Source organism: Cheilinus undulatus, linkage group 6 (assembly GCF_018320785.1).
Source record: "Cheilinus undulatus linkage group 6, ASM1832078v1, whole genome shotgun sequence".
In the NCBI taxonomy this organism is placed as follows: Eukaryota; Metazoa; Chordata; class Actinopteri; order Labriformes; family Labridae; genus Cheilinus; species Cheilinus undulatus.
In genome coordinates, this window is record NC_054870.1 from 46,068,175 (window position 1) to 46,081,209 (window position 13,035).

At 38.5% G+C, this 13,035-nt stretch overlaps 1 protein-coding gene across 5 annotated transcripts in view; it reads left to right on the plus strand.

The window, feature by feature from the left end:
- The window catches only part of adgrb3 (adhesion G protein-coupled receptor B3), a 253,558-nt gene that overhangs the window by 160,135 nt on the left and 80,388 nt on the right, over positions 1–13,035 (plus strand). For all 5 annotated transcript variants that reach the window (XM_041789905.1, XM_041789907.1, XM_041789906.1 and 2 more), the window contains 4 exons: positions 965–1,111; positions 2,145–2,220; positions 7,699–7,801; positions 8,299–8,342. In XM_041789905.1, coding sequence (XP_041645839.1) covers positions 965–1,111; positions 2,145–2,220; positions 7,699–7,801; positions 8,299–8,342 — 370 coding nt within the window. The remainder of the gene's footprint in view (positions 1–964; positions 1,112–2,144; positions 2,221–7,698; positions 7,802–8,298; positions 8,343–13,035) is intronic.

The following is a 13,035-nucleotide window of genomic DNA, read 5'->3' on the forward strand; positions in this document are numbered from 1 at the left end:
AAATTGTTTGGAAATGTGGTGGATTTTTTTTGCCTGGACTTTTGGGAATGTATTTGTATTTATTTAGGAATTCGATAAGACATTTTAGTAGAAATTAGCTGTTAAACTATGGGGATGTTACTTGAAATTTTTCATGGAATATTTGGGGAATTGTTGTTGGAAGGTTAAGGCTTTATGATAAAGTTTCAAAGAAATGTTTGTGGAATATTTAAAAAAAATAATCAGGGTACTTTTATGGAATACTGAAAGTATGTTAAACTTGTTACAGAAATTTGAGGTCATTTCTCCAAAATTAAGTGGAATTTTTGTGGATATTGGAAAGATACATTTCCAGAAAATTCTGAACTTTTAGTGGAAATTTTGTTCCTGCTTGGCCCTTAACACACCTTTGTTGTCCATCATCAAAATAACAAGGAAAAGTGACACTATTTATCTCTCAATGACTGATGACCTCCAACAACTGACCAACCACAGCCAAAACATCTGCTCTAAAATCTGTCCCGGAGATGTGGACATCATTTTTGGTGTAAGACTACTTCCTGCTCAAAGACAAGGCTAAGCTTTTAAACTTATCAGGTCCTACTGATCCTAAATAAGTAGTAGAACCTAAAAATGTTTTACAAACAAAAGCTCAGGCCTCAGGGGATTAAATGGATATGATTGGTTGAAAATTTCAGATATCTGGGTTGCAGTTTCTCTTTAAAGGGAAGGTGGAGAATGCTTGAACACTCAAAAACCACTGATCTAGATCAAATGTTAAATAAGATTCATTATTGATGCACTATTTTCTTGTAGATTCTTTGCCTGTTTGGCAAACATGTGTATCCATATTGTTTTCATTACATGCTGACTGTTTGATTTATAAAAAAAGACTCTATGAGTCAATCCACAACTCACAAATTCTCTGAAGTGTATTGATCATCAGTATTTCTTCTTCTTCTGTCTCTGTGTTTAATATCTGCAGTGGCCAGCATCCAGAGACTTCCTGCAGTGTCTGTGATGACTGACATCAACTTCCCCATGAAGGGTCGTAAAGGCATGGTCGACTGGGCCAGGAACTCCGAAGATAAAGTGGTCATCCCAAAGGGCCTCTTTGTTTCACAGTCAGCAGGTTTGTGACTGAATATATTTCACAGATACTGCCGTACTGCTGCTAGTCCAATGCATTTTCCTTTGGGATTCACAGCCACAAACACTGAATTCAAGCACAATATTTATTCATCGTGGAATACCTATGAGTAAAATGTACTGCTGTGTAAAGATTGTAGTAAAATTTGTAGAATCTATAGGGAAAACTGAGGCAGAAATTTATGATAACTGTATAGTGAGACGACTGTGATGGATTCAGAGGCTACCACAGAGGAACAGTAACATAAAATATCTCAACTTCTCATCAAAGCTGAATAAAGTTTGCCAAATTGAAGTCTGAAAACTTCAAATAAGACTTTCTCAGAGACACATCTGTCTTCTGCAGAAGTTATTTTCTTAATGTTACCCTTCCTTCTCTTTTAAGAAGATGAATTATTACCACAAGCCTTTAAACAAAGCCAGTTCTTGTGCTTGTTAAGTCACTGACTTTTCATGAACTCAGCATCCTTTCAAACACTGCCATTTGCCACTTTATACATCAGGATCCAGAGCCAGACAATTTGGTTAATTGGTGCGATCAGTCTTATCTGGAATATATCAAAGATAACAAAACAAGGGATTGATTAAGAATGTGTGCCATGTGCATAATCCTGGCCTCTTTCATTTGGACAGTGTTAGACGCTGATTCTATTGGAGACTTTAGCACTTCTCGCGCTGGAGTCAACAAAGTCTGTCGAGCAAAGTTGTGAGAAGTGCTCCTTAAAAAAAGGATTTCTTAAGTGTTATTGGCAGAAACTGCTCTGGCGCTGCTAACTAGCAAGTTTACATAAGCCAAGAGTTACTCCCAATTAAAACTTTCCTGTGATTTATGAAAACTGGCCTTGTTATTGGAAGGCAGAGTTAGAACATATACAGGATGTAGATTTTCAAAGAATGTACTTTTAACAAAAATGTGGCAACAAGGTCTGCTAATGTAACAAAGTTGGGTGAAAAAGAAAGTCTAATCATTATAAAAGTTGGCAGACATGTTTATTTATTGTAATTTCTCTCTTTAGATATGGAAGGATCGCCTGTCTTTATTTTGGGAACAGTTCTCTACAAGACTCTTGGACTCATGCTACCTTCACCAAAGTAAGGACACCATTTTCTCTTTGTCTGGATTTTCTAGTTTTCAGGAAGAGATGAGACAGGTTTAATCCTCTGAAAGCTGCAGAAGTGTCCATTTTAATTCCAAGTAGTAGATCAAGTCTTTCAAGTAGGCTCTGACTGACTCCAACGTCCCTGAAATGTCAGACTTCAGTGATGTTAAATTCTGAGTTTTAACAGCAAAAGAGAAACACAGATACTTCTTCTATAACACTTTACTCATTACGTGTGACAAGTAGTGCTATAAGAATACTTTTTTGTATATACAGCTCTGGGAAAAAGTATGAAACCCTTTCAAATTGTCCTTAAAGGTACATAAGGATGCTTAAAAGTGCACATTAATTTAAAAAGATCCATACAAGGCTATACTGCGCATATATTTGAGCACTGTCATCACCTAAAATAGCTTCAATTGTTTTTAAAGCCAAATAAATCCTTGAATTTTCTGGTTTTAACAGCCTGTATTTTGTAGTGGTTTCTTAGTTTTTCGGGGGCTATAAATCTTCAATATCAGTCCATGAAACTTTGAAAATTGCATCATTTGTGGCAACTTTAGTTTAGCAAATGAAACATAGTCACTGCAGTGTAGAATATGTAGTTAATTAGGGATGACATTAGTCCCTGGAAAAGCAGCATGAAGCCCCAAATAAACACCTGGTGTCACATCCCAGTCAACAAGTCCCTGGCACCAACGTCCCAAGGACAGAGCGGTCATTCCAGGCCGGGCCGGGCCAGCTGTCACAGGTGGAGCTGCAGCCCTCAGTGCACATGTGGAGAAAAACATCATCCATAGGCTACAGGGACACTGACGCTCAGACTCTCTAGAGGTGTTGGCATTTCAGTAGTTTCAACGGTCTAGCACTCTCATTACCTTATGAGAGAATATGGACCTAGCCTCACACTTCAACCCATATACCTCACTCCTCTCTCAGCAGCTGCTTTCAGATGGTCTGCTGTGTTTTCTGCAGTGTGTCGCCTATCAGTACTGCATGTTTGTAAACAGCAGTCTTCAAACCGCAGTTCTCAATGAAATGACAAGTGATGATAACTTCTGACTCTGGGTGAGAGCTGTCCAGAAGTCTGTAGTGACAGCCACTTTGTCACAACATGCTTTCTTCATACAGCCACTCTCGTCACTGTTGTTTACTGTGATAGTGGCTTGTAATACATGTCAACAAACAGCATCAGCTCACGGAAGACATCTTTCTCCCCAAAACTTTATAGGACTCTATCTCGATTCAAGATTATTAGCAGGCTAATCTTCAACGTTCTGGTTTCATCGCCATAATGTGTGCCATTAGGGCTACCAATAACGTGATGAGAGCAAAGACTGGAGAAATTATTGGATATAGCCTGAGTGAAGTCAGCCATTTGGTCACTCTAGGGGGCTCTTAAGGCCAATCCACAGTAACCACCATAGTTATCTTTTTCAAGTTCCTTTAGGCCATACTTTTCCTACCTGTGGCAAATTATGGTGAATGTAGGCCTAAGTTCAACTGAATTAGCCTAAAGCAGTGTGTATCCAGGTGCATAAGTGGTGAGACATTATGGGTAATCATATCTGTCCCTAATCTGAACTAACAGAAGTTTAAGGAGAAAATGCATCAACTTATTGCACTGAAGATTTCCCCTTGCGCTGAATTAATCTTTTGGAGTTTTAAAGATCATTTTTGCATCCCAATGTCAAAAGTTTGTCAATGCACTTGAATAAATGGATGACTACTTATTCAAACCAAAGATTAAAACACTGAAAAAGTAACAAAAGGGTAGCAGAGTAGCAGATTCCAGTAGCAGCTTACTTTTCATTATGTTGCCATAACATGTCAACATGAACATGCCATAACATTCCCAGTTACAATCATATAAATTACGACTTTCTCTGGTTTTGAAAGCAGTGGAAAATGTTTAAAATGTATCCACTGTATCCAGGGACACGACTTTATAAATAAATCAGAGTTAGAAAAACTCACTCATACTGTATGACAAAGTGGAACAAAACATCTTCAGCTTGAGTGGTGCTCGAAGGACTCGAGGCTGCTGCAGTCTCACCTCCACTTTCCTTTGTAAAGTTGACAGTTTTCTGCCGAGAGGGAAGTGCTGATAGGTTTCATCTTATTATAAAAAAGAAGTATTGTGTCAAATACACAATAGCTGGATATGGTCTTTGAAACAGGATTTGAATGCCAGATTTTAAAAGCTTGCAAGAGAAAGAAACATGTCATTCAGTTTAGACGAGGCTTTGATTTTTATTCTCTGTTTTCTGCCCTGCTTGGATGTTCTGAACACCATCACTGACAAACATCCTGTATATATGCTCTGTCATCTATCGGACAGTTTTTTTTTTTTTAATCTTACTGTTATTGAGAGTTGGATATTTAGGTCAGCATTCAATACGAGCTGCACCAGAGAAAATACCTTTGGCTGATATTTTGCAAATTTAATAATTTATTAGAAAGACCGCTCGCTGTAAATTTTTGATAATGAGATGAGCCAGCATAGGGGAAATTTAAATTCAGAATGTGCAGAAAGTCTCCGGTGAAACTCAGAATCAAGTTTCACTACGGCGTTCCCTATAGATCTCACAGCACTTACGCCTAATCCTTCAGTGTTAATACTTCTTCACAGAGCATAAAAAGAGACCTCAGGTGATTGAAGTTAAGTTGGGGTTAAAGCTTTAGACACTGTGAATGTTGTCTGATGTTCATCCTTTCTATCCCTGTAACCTTTAAATGGAAATACAGTATGCTAATGCAGCTAAGCAGGTACATCAAACACAAGCTCCTGCTTTAACTAAAGAAAGTGACTTCTCAGTGTTTGACTTTACAGTAAAACCTCAGAGCTTAGCAAGTGTTCTTGTCTAATTTCTTCTTGTCTCCTGAGTCCAGAAAAACATACAATTATCTTTAAGCTGTGAGTTAGCGAGTTACTGAACATTAGTAACGAGTAGATCTGGATCAACCAAAGAAAATTGGTCAACTGAAATCACACCTAACTCACTGACCAATCAATAAGTTGTTGGTTTATTTCTTTACAAGTGTTTCAACGTTATTCCTCGAACTAATCAGTGATTGTGTTCTCATGGCACTGTTCTGGTAGTTTACATGAAAATTAAAATGAACATTACAATCCTTTGCAGCATGGCAAAAAATTGAAACCTTACTAAATAAACCAGCACAGCACAAACTGGAGTGTTGAATCCTCAGTGTTAAACATTTCAGAGTTAATTTCAATTCTCAGAATGTAATTTTAACTCCATACAAATTCAAATCCGGGGGGAAGTTTTTTCATCATGTCCTTGGGCAGTGTTAAGATGGGTTTAAGATGCCTTAAGGTGTTTTTAGATGTACTTTAATGTGTTTGGATGTTTCCTGTTGTACAGAGATAACCACTGGGATTGCTTTGCTCATGTCCTTTGCACCATGAGTGTAGTTATCTACAAAGTTGGTTACTTCCTGCAGGCTTTCAACTCAAGGCGTTTTCTAGTTCTGCACCTGTCTTTGCTCTGTTGTAGCTGTAAGACACCTTACATTGCCACACTTGTTCAATGCAAAGCGGCAATCATCTTAAGAATGAGAAACACTTTGGACTTTGTTAAAAATTAAAGTTATAAATTCCTTGAATCAAATTATTTAATTTGATAAAAAAAAATTTCAGGGGGCGCAGGTGGCTGAGTGGTTAAGGCACGACCCATGTACGAGGACAGTGCCGGTTCGAATCTGGCCTGAGGCCCTTTAACGCATGTCTTTCCCTCGCTCTCACCCCCCTTTCTGACTCAATCCACTGTCCTCCTCTATCAAATAAAGGCACATAAATGCCCAGAATAAACCTTACCAAAAACAAAACATACAGCACCTTTATTTCTATGTTTTTCCCATGATCCCAACACAGTAGCTATTAAGAGTTACATGCAAATACTTCATCATTGTTTTCCCCTTATTTGAGAACGATAACTATTAAAGGGACCTACTTTTTCCAGCCAGCGCGTTGTGATTCACAATTATAAATTCTGCATTAGAATAGAATAAATTGTATAGGAAAATAACTTTGGTGTTGCAGCGTTTCCTAACAGCAACACAAGCAAGCGTCAGTTACACAATCAACTTAAATTAAATTGTTTCATATTAGAGTTTAGTAACACCCTACAGGAGAAGCAGCATCATGCAAATAATCATTTTTACACAGTAACACCATTTCTAGTGTCCTCTCTGTTGCACATATAAACAAAAGAAAGAGGAATGAGGGAGATGATAAGACACCAGGAGTATCAGGAGAACTTTCTTGATTTTCTTTTACTTTTGTATTTGGGCGACTTTTAGCTTGTTTTCAGAGTAGAGATAGCAGTGCATTAATAACATCTGTAACTGTGTTTGAAATTTTAAACTCAGACTTCTGTTTACACAGAGGCATTACTTTTCAGCTCGCCACCAAAGACTCATGAATACAACAAAGTACACTTCTATTTCTCCACATTCAAAATGAATCTCAAAATGTGACATCCATATACGTACTACTAATCAAGGTGCTGTGAGGTGCATGTCTTCACCCAATCCTTTCCCCTGTGTTTCCTTTCTCTCTTCAACTGTCCTGTCAAATAAAGCCATACTGTTTAAGGGGAAAACTGAAACTTTACATGGCTAAGAATTAAATATTTAATAGAATGCTGCTTGACACAAAATGATATTTGACGATTGCATGCTGTTAGGTCACGCTACTTCTACTGTTTGTTTCAAAACTCATGTTGATGTATATATCATATGGTGTTGCTGTGGCAAAGTGAGAGGATAAAACTTGCACATTTCATATAACATTATTTATTCAGGTATTTTGCTCATTTGTTCTCTGAAGGAAACAGACTCAATCTTTGATATAGGATGCGTGTCATTAACGGCAGACTTTGATCAGGCTGATAAGTCTGTACTTCCAGCTTATGGCGCAGGAGCTGATTTTAAATCCGACTTGTCTGTTTGGATGGAGTAGATCCTCCTTGGTCCGCTGAGCTAATGTACCTGCATCCAGGTCCCTGGTGCTTGCAGCATCAAACTCTCCGGCAACTAGTTTCGTACAAGTGGTGCTTCATTAGATTGCTTTTCTCAGCGGTGGACAAAGTTTCCTTTCCTCTGCATTGGCTGCAATTTTCTACTTTATTCTTGTTTAACTTGAGCACGAAGAAATAATATCAGTATTTCTGTGATAGAAAGCCAATGCCTCAGTGTTCATCAGCCATTGTGTGGGTTAAGTGCATGTGATTTTCTTTGTCTGTGATGCTACTGTACTGGTGTACTGGTGTTAGCATCACTGAAGCTGTTGAATATGGCATTTAATAATGAGGGTTTTTTCTATAAATTAAACAAATAAGCTTGGTAAGATCTGAGGTTTTTCAGTGTATCATTGAATTGGAAAAATTGTCTAAAGAGAAAATCTAAAAGGTGAAATGTCTAATTTTGTCATCTCTTTTTCACCCAGGAACCACACAGTTGTGAACTCTAAAGTCATTGCTGTGACTGTGAGGCCTGAGCCCAAGGCAACCGATTCCCACCTGGAGATTGAACTGGCTCACCTGGCTAATGTAAGCACCAAATTACACCTTCGTATAACTTAACACATGGATATTGTCTGGCCTATAAAGAGTCCCTTGTTATCCTTTTTAACACTTAAGAAAGGCTTTTTTGTCCATTCTGTCCGTTCCACAATGAACATGGCACACATCAACTCACATTAGCCAACACACAATGCTGGTTAATTGGGTCGATAATTAATTCACAAGCCCCCGGTGTCAGGAGAGCACGCTGCAGTCAGATAATTACACGGACAATCCCTTTTGTGATCCAGGCCCTTTTATTCGTCTTGGAGATAAAGAGCATGCAACTCTGAATGTGTCAGCAACTGTGTGTGCGTCTCTCTGATTGTTAACCCGACAACCCAATGTAGATGAACCGTGCAATGGGTTTTCTAAAGGTCTTCAGAGAGGACAACTGTGCTGTTATTTATAATGATGATGATAATGATGATAGGTTGTTGTTATCATTGGCTTTGTAAAGATTTTGTCCTTCCCCTGCCTTTCAGGGAACCATGAACCCTTACTGTGCACTGTGGGACAGCAACATCATGTAAGTGGGCATGCACTTTTTTTTTTACTCTTCTCGCTTAGTATTTGTGTTGTGGGGATTCCTATTTAGTCACTCTGTTAAGTAACATAATAGTATGGTCCCCTGCTGTATTGTGCCTTCCTACTCTTTCTCTAAAATTAAGCTGGTGCATCTTTCCTTCATCTTAAAGGGACAGTTTCTTTTTTGAAGTTGTGTTGAAAGAGGTATTAATCTTTAGTGAGTACATAACCTACAGTGAATCAAGATGGAAGGAGCAACAGCTGACTTCCCCCCAGCTGTAGTATAAGTCAAAGATGATAGTTAGTATCGTGCTGGTTTAGTCATGGAATTCTGTGTACAATGGAGGTTTCAGACTGGGTGCATGTTTGTGGCTGCAACACAGCTTTCACAGGGTTTTTGCAGAGTCTTAAAAAGAATTAAACAGTAGTAAACGCAAGACTATAAGTTCTTATATTTTTATTTTTTTATTTTCAGAGTATCCAAAGATGTTGTAGGCTTTGAAACACTCCAAAATTAAAATTAAAGAGTATAATAAGTATCCTGAAATGGGCAGTTATACCTTGAATATTTTTTAATGTGGATAGACGTGTCTAGATTGTGGTACAGCTACTTTCAAGTTAACCTTGCAACGTGGATGGATTTGTCTGTTTCTGTGTTTCTTACTGTCAAATCCATTTTGCAAAGCTCCCATTTAAACCCTTTGGGCCCGGTTAGAAAGTGACAGGACCAATCAGCGATGAGGGGCAGTACTTTTGGGCACAGCAGAGTCATGACATATGCAAGCAGTAAGAAGAGGCCGGTGCAGTTATGGTGGAAGAGATTAGCGTGGATGCAGCTATATAGTGTCAGTTTTATCAGTACTTGACGACATTTCTTCGTTAAAAGAAGAACAAAGAACAGCAGTGAGTTGTTTTCTTCTCAAAAACGACAGAAGTCAAAAAGTGTACTGACATGTATAAAGTCGCAATGGTTCGCGTTATGCAGCACTCTATGGAGTTTATTTGTCAGTAGTGGTACACCTTGGGTTGTTGCTCTGATTGGCCCGTGAAGATATGCCAGACAAAACGTTAATCCAATCACCCTCTGAGTTTTTTTTTTGTTTTGGTTTTTTTTTCAAAAGCTCTGCCCTTTTCTGAACGCCGATTATGGAAGGTTCTTCATCTGGTGTGTCAGGTTAATTTCAAGAGGCTTGAGTACAAAACAGGACCTTCCATGTCAGCCACCAGGGTTCTTTCTCATAGTCTAGTCTGAAAATTCTGTAAAAAGCCTAATTTGCATACTAAAATTTAAAATACTAATGCCATTTGTAGGGATGCACGATATTATCAGTCTGATATCAATATCGGCAGATATTAGCTTTTAAAGGCAATTATTGGTATCAGCAGATATCAAAATTTCTGCCGATATTTGCATCCGGTATTTTGCCTGTGTATTTCAGCATATATCAACTTTAAATTTTGTCCATATATAGATTAGTGGAGTTTTAGGCTAAATCAATAGACCTATGTCAGTTGACTTTAAAGGTCATGTTATGCAAAAATATGTGCCCCTGGCCTGTCACTGGTAAAGCATGAGTTCGATCCAACAACTAGCTCCACCTTTTTGTAAACTACGAAGCACCTGCCTGCAAAGCTCCCGTTATTTACTGGAGCTGCTCATGTCTATTACCTCATTCTGTCTGATGTTGCTCTGATTGGCTCGTAATGAATGGGACAGAACATTCTTCCAATCACCCTCTGAGAGAATCCTCAAGATTGCTGTTCCTTTTATACCCGTGGAACTTAAATAACAGATTTCACAGTGGTTATTTATTGCCAAAAAAGAGCAGATGTAGTGTCATGATGAACAGGTCTCTTACAGTATTTGTAAGTGAACTGGCAGATAGAAGGAGAAACATAATGAAATCTTACAATACAGTCTTTGTATTTTACATAACTGGGTCCATATCTTGGCTCCAAGTTACGTCACAATGTGTCAGAGCCTCTCAAGGCTTCACTTCAGCACAGCTGAAAGAGACAGAGATGCATTGTTCATATTAATATAAGGTCAGCAGAAGTTTAAGGCAAGAAATTTCTCAAGCTGGGTGCAAAACCAAAAAGATTTTTGGAGGGTGTAAACTTTATGTGATAGATTTTTTTCAGTGCTTTGCCTTATCGTCAGACAGCTTATTCTTAGGCACAACATTTTTCTCAACAGCACTAAAGCTGTGTTCCTTCACAAGCCATGCACAGTGCTATAGCACAAAGGTCCTTTTATGAAGATTGAAATGGGTGAATAGAACGATGATAGGAACATAAACACATTGTCAAAGGAAAAGAATGTCAGACGTCTAGGTGAAGCAGTGAAAATATTTAAAAACAGTGTTTGCTTGGATTTACGACGCTACAAACCCAACCAGAGGTGCAACGTTTGGTGTCAGTTTCTTTCTTTTCTTTTGGACAGCTTCTTCTAACAGGGCCGGTACAGACCTTTAGGTAATATACTTGTTTTCCCTAAGTACATTATGCAACAGCAACTTCAAAACATACGAATGATCCTTTTAAGATGAAGCAAATCGCATTTCTCTAGAAAATTTACTTTCAAAGTAGCTAGATAACCCCAAATCACATCAAACAAGCAAGAAAGCTGGAAAAATAAACCTGCAAGGCAAAGTTATACATGATATCCTAATAAGGTGGTGGACAGACTGATAGGAATAATTTTTTAAGCCAATACAGCCGTCTGTAAAAGCCCCGCTCTATAGAAAGCTGTTTTGAAGCAAAGTGTATGATGTCTAGACTTTGGAAGTGTCGACTTTGGCCAATTTTGTATTCAGTTTGTGTTGTTTTTCTAAGTCTTTGAGGGCTTAGTGAGATTCCTGAGTTGCAGTGTTTCTGGGTTCAGCATGGCGTCATGATTCCGTCAAGGCCCCCTGTGCATGAACATTATATGAGTCACTCATGAGTCATGCTCACTTTCCTGTAAGTTTTAGTCACAGGGAAATTAATGCAGGTGAGTTTAACATACAGAATGTTCAGTCAGAGAGCAATTAGCAGCAGGCTCTGACAGACACCTGAAGAAAGCCAGTTTTTCTGTAATGGCTTGATAAGACCCACAGAGATATGTACAGGCCAGATAGTCACTGCCTGAAGTGTTGGAGTGTCTTCTACGAATATACTGCAGAATTATATAACATAGCAAAGGCAAAACTCTCAGAGATCATTAGGATCTATGCAAAACACCACTGCATTAGCCACAATTAATGAATTAATAATACCCGACACCAGCAGAACAAGCTAGGCCTATACCTCAGCTGACAACAGCAGTATCAGCATTTTAAGGGATGCAGTTGTATTGCATTATCTGGACTTTGCGGCTGTCTTGATCATCCTTTCTTTACTTGATACAAACAGTTAGTGCTTTTCTGAAACCAACGAAAAATCTTTTAAAGTATGCTATTTTAGGTCGGGGGTTATTTGTCTGAGTTTGGTGCTGTCATGCTGTTAGAGGGAAATTGATGTCACCTTGTTTGCAAGGAAATGATTTTTGTACCTGCACAGTTGACATTTGGCATCGTGTTCCTGTCATTGTTTAAAAATTGATTGACCAAAGTTGTTGGAGCATTTCTACCCAGAGAAAGTCAACTTATCTTTGTCTTTTGCAGTCAGATGAGTTCATAGATTTAGTTTAAAAAGGCAGCTATTTTCTAATTGCACTCAAAGAAAAAAACTGAAGCTGGTAAGTGTTGAATAATTTGCAGCAAAAGCATTAAAAACTTCATTATAGCATGCAAACTTTGTTTTTAAAAACCCCCTTCTTTGGCTAACAGGAATGTAATGTATCTGGATGATGTCTGTGTTGCTCTTACTGAATTTATATGGCTCTGAATTTGTCTCAAAATCCTCTCTATCGTTCTACATTTGATCAATGTTTGTCTGCTTGCTTTTGCACCTTAAACTAAACAGTCTGAACGGTTGTGAAAGGTGAATCTACCCTTTTGTCATGTAGTGTAGGTACAGGGCAACATAAAGACAGCAGCAATACTAAGAAAGGTATGCCTGCGCTGTTTAATGCCCAAAAAGTTTAATAAATCACAAGAGATCTTCAGGGAGTAGTTTTATAACAATGGAGGGCCACACCCTATCGTGAAAAATGCTGTGTAGCCCTTTTCATTGATTTGTCAAAGGCACACTTTAGATTTCAGTTTGTTGATAAATGTCCTTCATCACATTTGCATCTCTAAACAAGCAGCATCATGGGTTGCCAACTTTCTGATCAAACATTGGCTATAAACCTGGGGTCTGGGACCCCCTAAGGGGGCACCAAAGATCTCAGGGGTGGCTTGAGACTTTGTCTGGTCAGAAGTTGTCAAAATAAGATTGGCCCGCAGTCATGACAAATCACTTATTGAATTGTTTATGCCAAGAGATTTTAGTAAGAAAATCAATGTTGATGAGGTTTCACCTTTTTTGCTGTGGCTCTTGGTGGGGCTCAGCTCTTCTCAGATAAAAGTAGGGGGTGCCAAGAAAAACAGGATGGGAGCCACTGTGATAGATTACAGTTTGCTGGTAACACCTCTTCTTCTCTGAAGGTCTCAAATAGGGCTGAATGATTTGCAGAAATAATATGGTTGGGATCCCCCCCCCCCCAATATTGCAATCGCTATTTAATATCAGATTATTTTTAGGTTCCTTATCTTATGGATTGTTCAGCA